General features: G+C 44.6%; 1 protein-coding gene across 2 annotated transcripts in view; it reads right to left on the bottom strand.

Annotated features, from left to right (window-relative positions):
* Nucleotides 1-313: 313 nt before the first annotated feature.
* Nucleotides 314-13,076, bottom strand: part of LOC109311090 (myosin heavy chain, skeletal muscle, adult-like) — a 37,161-nt gene continuing 24,398 nt past the window's right edge. For both annotated transcript variants that reach the window (XM_019536530.1, XM_019536531.1), the window contains exons 22-31: nucleotides 7,553-7,711; nucleotides 5,887-6,052; nucleotides 5,597-5,721; nucleotides 3,928-4,236; nucleotides 3,633-3,836; nucleotides 2,891-3,016; nucleotides 2,627-2,797; nucleotides 2,438-2,542; nucleotides 2,195-2,290; nucleotides 314-599 (exon numbers count right to left, since the gene is read on the bottom strand). In XM_019536530.1, coding sequence (XP_019392075.1) covers nucleotides 447-599; nucleotides 2,195-2,290; nucleotides 2,438-2,542; nucleotides 2,627-2,797; nucleotides 2,891-3,016; nucleotides 3,633-3,836; nucleotides 3,928-4,236; nucleotides 5,597-5,721; nucleotides 5,887-6,052; nucleotides 7,553-7,711 — 1,614 coding nt within the window. In that variant the 3' untranslated portion in view covers nucleotides 314-446. The remainder of the gene's footprint in view (nucleotides 600-2,194; nucleotides 2,291-2,437; nucleotides 2,543-2,626; nucleotides 2,798-2,890; nucleotides 3,017-3,632; nucleotides 3,837-3,927; nucleotides 4,237-5,596; nucleotides 5,722-5,886; nucleotides 6,053-7,552; nucleotides 7,712-13,076) is intronic.

The following is a 13,076-nucleotide window of genomic DNA, read 5'->3' as shown; positions in this document are numbered from 1 at the left end:
GACATTTCTAAAGGTTGAAGTCTGGTATGAGGAGATGGTGCAGCTGTGGATCTATAGAGGCGGTCATGCTTAGTCGGTTCAATGAAAAATTTGGTGCAATTTGGAAAGAGTTTTTAAAATAATGTGGAAGCTAAATTATTTTTCTTTGCACATTTTTCTTTTATTCTTCTATCCTCCCTCTTCCCTCATCCATTCTTTTTTCTTTTTTCCTTTTATAACGTATCACTTGTGACAGACATGTACATAGTAGTACCTTAAGTAATGCCCAAGCTTTAATGTGAACCCAGGGTTACTCAGAAAATGCTACTACTCATTACTTGTATGCAAAGGTCTACAATCTTTATTTTCAAGACACAGGACAAACAATAATTACAAGCAAAGTAACAAAGAGTTTCACATTTTGAGTATTTCTTCTGTTACTTTGCTGCTTCATTTCAGCCTCATTCTCACTCTTCCTCTTCAACCTTCCTATAAACTTCCCGGCTCTTCACCCGGAGCTTGTTGACCTGGGACTCCGCAATGTCAGCCCGCTCTTCAGCCTCTTCCAGCTCATGCTGGATCTTACGGAACTTGGAGAGGTTGACGTTGGATAGCTCCTCCTGTGGATGGACAGAGAGACTTGTGAAAATCAAAGTTGTAGCAGGTCAAACTAGGACATGAAGGGCTGTGACTGCTGAGGAGAAAGGAAAGGTCCTGATTCTCTAATACACATTTATCATTCCTTATCTGAAAACTAAGCATAGACCTCCTTGTCTCACCAGGTGTTAATGTAGAATAACAATTAAAACCAGCTGAACTAGTTTTCAGTACAGAACAACATTGAATTTGTAACTGTCATTAAAATTCTATACTGTGATGGACAAAGGAGTAAAGATCTAGACTAAAATGCCACAGCACTCTAGCTTATGGGTCTTTCAAGGCAGTCTTCCTTTTTATGGTTTTAGTCCAGGATTGTACAATGTATCATTAGTTTCATAGATTCATAGATTGTAAGGCTGGAAGGCACCTTGGAAGATCATTGGGTCCCGTCCCCTGTACCAGGCAGGAAAGACAACTGGGGTTATCAGGTGACCCCAGCAAGGTGACCACCCAGTCTCCTCTTGAAAATTTCCAACCGTAAGAGATTGCACCACCTCTGGAGGGAGCTTATTCCACAGGCTGGGCACCCTAATTGTGAAGAAGTTTTTCCTAATGTTGAGACTGAAACAGTCTTCCAGGAGTTTGTGGCCATTACTCCTGGTTTTTCCCCAGGGGTGCCCTGGTGAACAGTTGTTCACCAAGCCCTTGATGTTCTCCTGAATGTAGAGGTAAGCTACTACCAAGTCCCCTCTCAGCCTTCTCTTTTTCAGGCTGAAGAGTCCCAGGTCCCTCAGCCTATCCTTGTATGGCTTGCCATGCACATTTCTCATCATACAGATGGCCCTTCTCTGGACTCCCTGAAACTTTACCATGTCCTTGTTAAACTGTAGAGCCCAGAACTGGATGCAATACCCCATCTGTGGTCTCACCAATGCTGAGTAGAGAGGAAGAATCACTTCCTTGGTTTTGCTAGAGCTGAATTGAGTGGTGCATGCCAGAGTATTATTTGCCCTGCTGGCTACAGCATTGCACTGCCGGCCCATATTCATATTGTGCTCAATTATTACCCCCAGGTCATTTCATTCATGGTGCTAGTCAGTTTGGTGTCCCCAAGCCTGTAGGTGTGCAGGGGATTGTTCATCCCCAGATGGAGCACAAGATGTTGAACTTCATCTTGTTCCAATCCGCCCAACTTGCTAGCCTAAGTCTCCCTGTATCTGTAGCCTATCTTCAGTTGTGACCACGCTTCCCCATAAATTGGTGTCATGTGCAAACTTGGCCAGTGAGCTCTTCATCCCCACATCCAAATCATTGATAAAGATTTTGAAAAGCACTGGACCAAGCACCAACCCCTAAGGGACAGCACTGGCCATTTCTTGCCAGTATGACACATACTGTAATTTTCCTAAAATTTAAAAGCTTTAAAAAGACAGAGAGAGAGAGGATCAAACAAAAATATACATATATATAAATGAAATAATGAAAAAAGAATAAGAAAAAACATTCAAACATTTAGGATGTCAACTGTCAAAATAGTTCATAACATTTTTGTAAAAAGTAAAATACTTGTTTCCAAATATTTATGAAGTTCCTCTTTACTCGGAGTGACACTTACAGCCTCCTCAGATTGTCTCTTGTAAGATTTCACTTTCATCTGAAGTTTGTCAACTAGATCCTGAAGCCTCAGAACATTCTTCCGATCCTCCTCAGACTAAAAATAGTTAGAAAGCATCAAATAAAATAAGCATATTTGCTCATTAGATCAAATAAAAAAATAAAGTTCCCCTTGCAGGTTCACATGCCAATAATTGCACCCGCTGGGTAATGAGTATGTCAGCCAAGTGACTTCTTTCCTTACCTGGTAAGTCAGTTCCTTTACTCTCCTCTCATATTTGCGCACACCCTTAATAGCTTCAGTACTCCGTTTCTGTTCATTCTCAACCTCTCCTTCCAGCTCACGCACCTGAAGTGAGAAATGCATTTTTAGCTTCACCTTTGACTGAACAATGGAAATACTTATATATACACAAATATTGGAAGTACACACTCTGGCCTCCAGTTTCTGGATTTGCTTCTTGCCACCCTTCAGAGCCAGCTGCTCAGCCTCATCCAGACGGTGCTGCAGGTCCTTCACTGTCTGCTCGAGGTTCTTCTTCATCCTCTCCAGGTGGGCACTTGTGTCCTGCTCCTTCTTCAGTTCCTCAGCCATCATGGCTGCCTAATAAGCAAGGATAGAAAATCAATCCAGAGAACTATGCATTGCAGGTAGAAACACAGCCATGATTTCCAAGGACAGATGTCTCCAACTCACATCAGTTATTGCTTTCTTGGCTTTTTCTTCTGCGTTGCGTGCTTCCTGAATCGTCTCTTCCATTTCACTCTGAATTTGTGAAATATCTGTTTCCAGCTTCTTTTTGGTGTTGATCAAGCTGGTGTTCTGTTTGACAGCAATCAAAATGGTGATATGTCATGTTAGACTGAAAATATCAGATACTGAGGATTACATGAACATAAGTCTTTAATTCAGAGTTTTCCATTAATATTGTATAAATCAGAATTCTCCTCTAAATGAATTATCATTATGGGACATAGACAGCTAGTTAGTGATGGGCTGAAAAGTGGCTCTCTCAAACCTTGTGGAACATTATATGTAACCTGCTGCATTGTAAAAGGAAAATAAACGTTGTTGAAAATATCTAAGTGCCCAAAAAAGAAGCCATGTTTGTCAGGAATAATTTAACAATATCCAGTGATGGCAAATATCAGAAACAGAAAAATTATCCTCTGCCCTCCCTGGTACTTTCTAAAACCCATCACACCACTGCAATAATCATGTTGATCCTCTCCATATGTCCTTCAACACAGAAGGATGAAAACACAAAGTAGCACTGTCTTTTTAGGCTTTCTTTTTAACAATGTTCCTCCCAAGTGATCAATAATACTATGACCATTTCAGGGGAAAAAACATTCTAACTACTCCCCTCTTTGTTCTTTGGAAATAGAAATTCCCTTCTGAGGTGTGCATCTCAATTCTTTTCATACTAATGCCTGACCTGGGTGTGCAGGAGCTGCACACGTTCACTCGCATCCAAAAGCTCTTGTTCAGCAACTTTCCTGGACCTCTCTGTCTGTTCCAGAGCTGCTCGTAGTTCTTCAATTTCAGCCTGCATTAGGTTAGCTCTACGCTCAATCATTGCCACCTGCTCTTTCAGGTCTTCTTGGGTTCTAAGAGCATCATCCAAGTGTATCTGGGTATCCTGTAAACAAACATAAAAAATTACTGGAGCTCTTGGTGCACAAAAAATATGAGCAGAGCCATATGAAAGTGATATATTTGTATTATTGTACCTTGAGTACTGCCTGGGTATTTCTCAGATTCTTTTGTGCCTCTGCAGCCTGGCGATTGGCATGGCTCAGCTGGATCTCCATTTCATTCAGATCTCCCTCCATCTTTTTCTTTAGCCTTAGAGCTTCATTTCTGCTCCGGATCTCAGCATCCAGGGTGCTCTGCATGGACTCCACAATTCTCAGATGGTTTCTCTTGAGCTGATCAATTTCCTCATCCTTTTCTGCAATCCTTCTGTCAATTTCAGACTTCACCTGGTTCAGCTCAAGTTGAATACGGAGGATTTTCCCCTCTTCATGTTCCAGTGAAGCCTTAGAAAGGCAAAGAGTTTATAAAGGAATAAAATTGTATTTATCTTCCAAATCTGTTTACTAAATCAGAAAAACTTTACTCAATGTGCACGGAAACCACAGACACATAGACACAACTAGGAGTTTTGTGCTCTGGGTTTTGGCGGTGACTGGGTCTGCTGCAGCAGGCAGGCTAACATTGGCATTGGCATGGCACTGCTTAGGCCATCAGTGGCAGTGTTTGCCATTCTTGAACTCTTGGGCTGGAACCTGGGTCTGTTGCTCTGCTTGCCCACCCCTTAGTTATGCTAATCCATGGGCAGAATCCAATTTCATTTTAAACACTTAAATGGCAGCTACCTAGCCATATGAATGCCTTTTTTGGTGCTTACATACATATTTAAAAACCTATTTCACTCTCTGGAGAAATATAAATACACTGCATGCCTACTTGCCAGAAACAAAGTGGAGGAAAACCACTCTCAGGCACTCACCCAGGAAGTAGGAGCCTGAGACTCTGTCCAATTTAACGAGAGCTATATTTGAAATTCCATCTCCTGCTTCTCAGTATGGTGCTCTAAACAACAATCCTCTAGTAAGGCATTATAGCCTCTTCTACAGGCCTCTACTTGAAATTGAACCCCTGGATATCCAAGAGAGGGAGCTAAATGGGGCTACAAAGAAAAAGAAAGCCAGAAGTTTGGCAACTTTTGAAGATGATGGGATGGGGGAGAGTCCTGGATTGTAGCTTAGGCCCCTGTTCCCCAAGAGGCAGAACTTTCTCAGTTACAAGGGTTGATTTTGAATAATTCTGAAGATAGCTAGAGCACCATGCTGAGAAACAGAGGATGCTAGTCCAAACCCCCTTGTGGAGACCCAGGTCTAGAGTCTGGGTTTCCTTCTTCCTTGGTTAGTGCCCTAACTGTTAGGCTTTTGAGCTAAGATATGAGAGGGTCCTCCTGCTAATCACACAGTACAGAACAGCTACAATTTTGGGATGCATCCAGAATGCATCCAAACGCACAGCTGATCAAAATTATTGTACCATTTATGAGGCAGTCCATAGTACAGTTCACATGAACGTGATTAGTATGCATATGGATGCTGGCATTTCCAAGAATTAAACTGCAAACTGCATTAATGTCAAAAAGAGGAATTACAGGTTTATGTTAGTGCCATCTGGAACATAAAAACACAATAGGTTCTAGTGACAAGATTATAGCCTCCAGCACACCAAAGACAGAGGAATACCACATCTCAGCGTTCCTCATTCACAGAAATGTTCTTATTCTGTTCTATTGAAATGGTCCCCAATCTTGGTAAGAAGACACATCTTCGAGCCATCTGGATGCTTTGTAAGGCAATGAAACACGATGCATACCTCTGCTTCCTCTAGAGCAGCCTGGATTTCAGATTTCTCTTGCTCAATCTGCTTCTTCACTTTCTCCAGCTCATGGATGGCCTTCCCTCCCTCTGCAATTTGCTCCGTCAGGTCAGAAATCTCCTCTATTAGGTTACAGACAAAGCATTCAGTCAGATAAAGGGCAAGTGGAGGAAGGCACTTTCCAAGGGAATTGGCAGTTAGCAGTATTACAGACAGATAGACTGGACCTAGTGGGCACACAAGCTTCCCATGAGGCCCTTATTAGACAAAAGGATCAGGGGACTTACGTTGCAAGTTCTTGTTTTCACGCTTCAGGGTTTCAAGATGGTCCAAAGACTCCTCATAAGCATTCTTCATCTTAAAAAGCTCAGTGCTGAGCGAGCGAGATTCCTTCAAAGAGGCTTCCAGTTCAGCCTGTGTTTCCTCATATTTCTGCTTCCATTCTGCCAGAATCTGGAGAACAAGGAGACCCTGTTCAGTAAAACTGGAGCTTTCTAGAGCAGGGGTATCCAACCTTTTTGAATGTGAGGCTGGATCATGAACTTTTTATCACCCAGTGGGCCAGCGAGCCATATTCAAAGACCTTACATGAAGTGGTATCACATCAGGAAGTGATGTCACATGATCATTGATACCAATGAAGTTACAGGAAGTGACAATAAAATGGGTCTGGAAATGTACCTAGGGAAGTTGTGGTTTTCAGAAAGTATGAATGGCTTAGGATCAGGACATCATTTTTCTGTGTAGGGGGTTGGACTAAATTAGGGCTGCCCAGCTGACTACCTGCAGGCCACATGTGGCCCACAAAGGGCCAGGATGTCGCCCACAGTCTACATGGGATCTGCAAGCAGTTAATATATAGGGCATGTGCCTGGGCAGCCACCTCTCCCACTGCTGTGCAAGGGGGAAAGGCCTGTGGGGGGGAAGGAATGGTCCATGTCCTGCAAATGTAGCCTGCATGGCTGAGGATGGGGGTCTGCATGCTGCTGGAGCAGCCCGTACAGTGAGGGGGCCCTAGGAGCCCACCCCCACAGTGTGAAACACACACTGGTGTTATCTGGGGCCCACAGCCTCACCAGATCTGAACAGCCCTGGACTAGCTTATCCTTGAGATCCTTTACTAACTTGATCATGGTCATTGTGGTTAATTAAATAGGAATTGTAGGCATATACTGCAGAGATGTGGAAAAGATCTCAAGGATAAGCGGATCCCCATCCTCAGCCATGCAGGCTACATTAGCAGAACCTAAACCGACAAGGAGGCAGCTGGACGTAGTGCGCCTCTGGGCCAGGCTCCTCCTGCCTCCCACCCAGCCCAGCTCCAGGAACCACGTGCCCCGCAGCCTCAGCCCAGCCCCGAGGCACCCCCAGCTCTGTGCAGGAACTTACTTTCTGCCTCCGTCCACCACGCATGCGGGCAGGGTGCTGGCCATGCTGCAGCTCCCCCGGCCATGCATCAGGGGAAGGGGCAGAGCCAGAGAAGAAGCTGCACGTGCTGTCCCCAGCTCATCCAGTCAGGTGCAGCTGGGGCAGCCCCACACCGCGCAGGCCTCAGGGCAGCAGTGGCAAGGCCCGGCTCACCCGGCCCCGCGGGGGTACGCAGCTCCCCTCCCCTCGCTGCCAGCTGGGGCTTGCGGGCTGGCCCTGCCTGCCTTGTCTCACTTCGCTGCTGCCCCGCCACTGCCACGGCTCCACACCAGCAGCGGCTTCATGCTCGGCGGTGGCTCCACACTCCACGGCAGCAGCTCTGCCATGGCTGCACGCTCCGCACTCGGCGGCAGTGATGGCAGCTCCGCTGCGGCTCTGCACTTGGTGACAGCGGCAGCTCTGTGGCGGCAGTGCCACCGTGGGCTAGATAAAATGGCTTAGCAGGCCACATGGCAGTTTGCGGGCTGTATGTTGGACAAGCCTACTCTAGAAGATCCATCACCAAGAAGCTGTAGCCTGAAGTACCTTATCAAAATTCTTTTGTTTCTTATCTAGCGCTGCACAGGCAGCATTTGATCTTTCCACATCAATCATGAGGTCCTCCACTTCATTCTGGAGCCTCTGCTTTGTCTTTTCAAGGGAAGCACACTTGGAGTTCACAGCTTCTACGTGCTCCTCGGCTTCCTGCAGACGCTGAGCAAGCTTCTTCCTGGAAGACAGTAAACACAGCTGTGTTAGGGAACCCACATGGGAAGTGAATTGTGTGACGATGTTCTGGGATTCACCAGAGCAAACTCCAGTAACTTGGGGTCTGAGACCCTAGTACCTATACACTACAGGGCTTCCCCAAGTCATTCTATTCCCAAATCATATACAGTCCATGGACTCTAGTAATCCATTTGTCTTCAATGTGTCTGCAGGACATGGCCTGCTTAGCTTTTTGAAACTAAGGTACATGTTTGCCATTTTCTAACCATGTCACCAAAAGGATAGTCTTTGTCCATTTCAGGGCCCCTCCCAAAATGCATCTTGAACCCCGTACTTGGCATCTTCCAGCTCCTCTGTTCGCTGAATAGCATCGGTTTCATATTTGGTTCTCCACTGGGCGACTTCACTGTTGGCTTTGGACAAGGATCGTTGCAGTTCACCCTTGGCTTCCTGCTCCTCTTCATACTGTTCCCGCAGCAAGTCACAGTCATGGCGAGCAGACTGCAAGCCATGGGCCAGCGCATTCTTGGCCTGGAGAAATGACATAGTCCTAAATATCATGGGGAACATCCTGAAAGGGCGATATGCCAGGCTGTGGAACGCTACCCCAGAAGAAGGAGCATCAGACCCACTGGATGACAGAGTTAATGCTGCAAGTAAGTAAAGCATTCACCATTATACTCCAGAGAGAGATCCTCCCTTGGCAGGTCTGAGCAGGTTACCAAACAGGTTTTTTCCTTCTCTGGTCAATATGGTGTCATGATTTTATAGGAGATTAATGGTTCTTCCATACTGCGAGAGACTGGAACCAAAGCCAAGGGCTGTCAGGAAAGTCCTCACCTTTATCTCTTCTTCTAGTTGCCTCTTTAGCTCCTCAATCTGTTGGGTAAATGCTTGCTTGCCCCTTGACAGCTGTGAAATCAAAGCATCTTTTTCCTCCACCTGGCGAGAATATTCACCTGGGAACATTTGTAGATAGAATAAACTTAATAGAAATTAACTGAACATGGCAGAACTATGTATTACTTTGGAGCAAAGTTATTCATCTCTTCTAGAGAATGGTGAGCTGACTGCATCCAAGTGCGCATCTCAGGTGAGCTGACTGCATCCAAGTGCTCAGCCACATGAATCAGCTCTTTTTCAAAGAATGGAATTGCCCTGCCTGTTGGAACCGACATCTCTTGCATGTATTTATATCTCTTATTGAAAACTTATACATGTCTTACCTGATTCTGTCTGTAAACGAGCTCTTTGAGCATTAAGGTCATTGATTGTTCGCTGATGCTCCTCCTCCTTTGTCTTAATCTCACTAAGCTGGTCCTCCAGAGTGCGGCACATCTTCTCAAGATTTGCCTATATGTAAAATGGGCAAAAAGGAAAGTAGGCTCTAGAGTTTGTTGAGACTAGAGGAAGTTCTGTCATGCCAATGTTGTTAAAAAAGTGAAAAGATCATTTACAGTACTTCTGGTATATTTTTCTGCTAATGACATCTGTAGTTAAAGTAACACAACACTTCCTTTATGACAACTCTGTAATCAACTGAATTGACCTTTGCCAATCTTTAACAGTTTTCCATGTATGTTACCTATTTTTTGGAAATATTTTTGATGGGTTAGATTAAGTTTCAGCAAAAATGCCCCTGGTAATTTATGTGAAGAAGTCTGGGAAATATAGTTTTTTTTATGAAAGGCAGAGACAATTCTTACCACCACCCTATGGAAGACCTCTAATGTATGTATGGGAGCGGGGACTTAGAAGTGGGAACGGGATAGCCATTGTGTAAAAGGCATGTGCTGTGTCCCTTTGAAGACCTACCTAATTTGATCCTATTATATTATTTAAGAATCACCTTAGTGGAGCCTTTTAGGGGGCTTACTGGTAAAAGTTCTGAATTCTATTAGATTTAAAAATGCTGAAGCACCTGATAGCACAGTGGCTATTCTCCACACCACAGAGCTCACTATATTCATGAGCCACAAGCATGCCTCTTTTTACTGACTGTTGCACACTGGCTAGGCGCACTCATACATTTGCCCCTCCTATTAAGCGTGACTGCACAATAGGCCTGTGTGAAGCAGCTAGTATTCGCTTTGGATTCAGCCGATTTGGGGGACAGTAATTCGATTTGGTGATTTGAATCACTGTCCCAATTCGATTCAGCTGAATCAGCCAGGCCAGACCCTTCCCCTGCCCCTCTCCCAGCCTGGCAATGGCTGCACCCCCATCCCAGCTCCTGGCTCTTGTTAAAAAAAAAATCCCCGAGTCAGCAGATGCTGCTGGGCATTTCCTGCTGCCCCCCACTGTCCCCCAGTGGGGGGCTTTGCACAAGCCCCCTGACCCCTCCCACTCCCCTCAACCCCCCCATGGGTGCCCTGCCCAAACCAGCTCTGGCCCTTTAAGAAAAAAAAAACCCTGAAACCCCCACCTGCCAGACTCACCACTCCTGCTGGCTCCCTGCTGCCCCACATTGTCCCGTGCCATGTGGGGGGCTCTGCACAAACCCCTGAAGCCCCAAGGCCACTGCAGGAGCAGTGAGTCCTGGGGATTTTCTCCATTTTTTTTTCCTTAAAGGGCTGAAGCTGGCCCAGGTGGGGCACCCATGTGGGGCTGGGGGAGTGGGGGGGAGTTGAGGGGCTCGTGGCAGAGCTCCCAGGGCAGTTTGGGGTACTGGGGGGCAGCAGAGATTGCCCCCCAACCTGGCAGCACCTGGTGAGCACCAGGGCTTTTTCTTAAAGTACTGAGCTGGGGCAGGTGGGGGCAGCCATGGGGGTGTGGGCAGGGGTCAGTGGGGAGCTGGGAGGAGGGGGTCAAGGGGCTGTCGGGGGTCCTCCCAGGTCCCTCTCCTCCATCCTTAGTACTTACCAGCTCAGAGTCAGCTGCAGCTCTCTGCTGCCACCACTGGGGACTGCCTGAATCATCAAAGCATTTCCGAATATTCGGAGAGCTTTGAATCGATTCAGACCTTGAAATTGGTCCCCCAATTCAATTCAGATTTGGAGATTCAGCCACCAAATTGGGCCAAATCTCCTCTGAATCGAATCACCTCCCAAAGCTTCACACTGTCCAACTGCACAAGATAAATTCTTGTGCAGCTAAAATATAACTCGTCTTTCTACTATAGTACACCCAAGTTCTGGTTGCACAACTACGCCTCCTTGCAGATAAAGCGTGACAAACCTGTAAAGTCAGATACGTTGCTAACAACCTCTTGTATGCACTCCCATTCAAGACGAGAAATAAAACCCAAACCTCGTTATATCATGAGTTCTTAGTTATTTAGCAAAGTGTCTTAATCAGCCAAATGCATTGTGTCATCCTCTAAAGTCTGCACTACTACTACTACTGCCAGCTACTCATTTAGTTTAATTTATAAAATCATAGGAACTTATGGCTGGAAGGGACCTCATGCAATCATCCAGTCCAGCCCCCTGCACAAGGTAGGACCATCCCTGTCAAAAAAACATTTCAGCCAAGTGTTTGTCTAAGCTGGTCCTGAAAATTTCCAGGGATGGTGAACCCAGAGTTTTTCAAGGTAATATATTCTACTGCTTGACTACCCTCATAGTTGAAAAGTTCTTCATAATATCCAATTTAAAATGTAACTCTGCTGTTGTTTGAGACCATTACTCCTAGTTCTGTCGCCTATGGTCACAGAAAGTAGTCTCTTCCCCTCCTCTTTATAATAATTCTTTAAAGATTTGAAGATTTATCTAATCCCATTTCAATCCTCTTTTTTCCAGACTAAATTAATCTTGGTCTTTCAGACTTTCCTTGTCATGTTTCCCAGGCTTCTAATCAATTCTTTCACTCGCCATTGGTTGCTTTCCAATCTCTTCTCATCACTCCTGAAGTGTGGGGCCCAAAATTAGACACAAAACTCCAAATGAGGCTTTATAAGTACCTAACAGAGTGAAAAGATCACTCCCCTTGATTTGCAAGTAACACTTCTGTTAATACAACTGAGTATGCTGTTGACTTTTATTTATTTATTTATTTATAGCTTTTTGCAGCAAGAGCACACTGTTAGCTCATATTCAGCTTATGCGCCACTGTAACTCCCAGGCCCTTATATATGGTACTGTGGCCTAGCTATGCATTTATATTTACTGTGTATATTAGCTGTCCAGAGAGGGGAAGCTGTACGATTCCACAAAACAAGTGACTGAAAAGGGGTTATTGAGACAGGTTCCTTGCATTCACATTCACCCAAAGAATCCCCTGAACTGCCACTTCAGACCCACACATCACATACAATTAGATCATGTGGTGCATTACCATATTTAACACAATGCATATTTTTCTCCTAACCATTGTGAAGCATGAAGCAACAGCCATTACGCTGCTCCAAGTCCTGAAAGTGGTAAGATGTCTGAGGCTGATGCCAGTACAGCAGTGCACACAAAGTTTGTTTGAAATTTCAAGTGGAAGAGGAATCAAAGTGAGGAGAAAAGGAAGGGGGGGGGGCGGGGGCCAACTACACTATCATACTGCCCCTTGCTACACTGCTGGGGAGACTAAGGCACTACCAAGGTCCTTTCAGCTGCAATGACAGGGAAGGAGTTGTTCAGAAGACCCTTGGAAAAGGCCCAGGCCTAGGCTACAGAAGAAGGCAAAAATCTTTTATGCCAATCAGAAAAAGGGGAAAAAAAGCCTTGCTCACCTGAAATGTGGTAATTAGTATAATGCTACATACTAAGAATCACTTTAAAAGATCATTCACTTGCAAAATCAGGCACTCTCGAGTTAGACAGGGCCAAAATCAAGGTTGTGGGTACACAGGTCATTGTAATTCTGGAATAGCCAGTGCTTTTGTGTACTTACGCTTAAATTTGAGGCTTTAATCCTTTTGGAATATATTTCTTGAAGATGTAGATAGAGACATGTAGAACTGCATATTTCAATATATTATTATAATCTTCTCTTTCATATAAAGGCTAATATTTCAATAACACACAAACTTGAATAATTATCAAAACCTTTGAAGAGTGATGGCTGTAAAATTTAGTAACAAGCTTATTCAAAACCATAAGCTTATTGATCATGTGTCTTCAGGATTTATATATAAATGGAGACCATTAAACTTTATATGCTTTTTTCCTCAGGTTAAAATAAATCAGTCTAATTTCAATATTTCATACTTTCAACTAGTATATATCCTGCTTTTTACAATTAGACATGATTAAACAGTAATCAAAATAATTTTGACGGTAAAATGGCACTTAAGTTCAAGCCAATGTTATCAAGAGATGGTCCCATACCTTGGCTTTGGAAACAGTCTCCATGTTGCTAGCCAGGTCATCAATCTCCATCTTCAGCTCACTCTTCTCCTTCTCCAGCTTCT

The sequence above is a fragment of the Crocodylus porosus genome, unplaced genomic scaffold, assembly GCF_001723895.1.
Source record: "Crocodylus porosus isolate Cpor-Errol unplaced genomic scaffold, CroPor_comp1, whole genome shotgun sequence".
NCBI classification, from domain to species: Eukaryota; Metazoa; Chordata; order Crocodylia; family Crocodylidae; genus Crocodylus; species Crocodylus porosus.
Note: the sequence above shows the minus strand (reverse complement) of the source record. Positions and strands in the feature narration are given on the sequence as shown.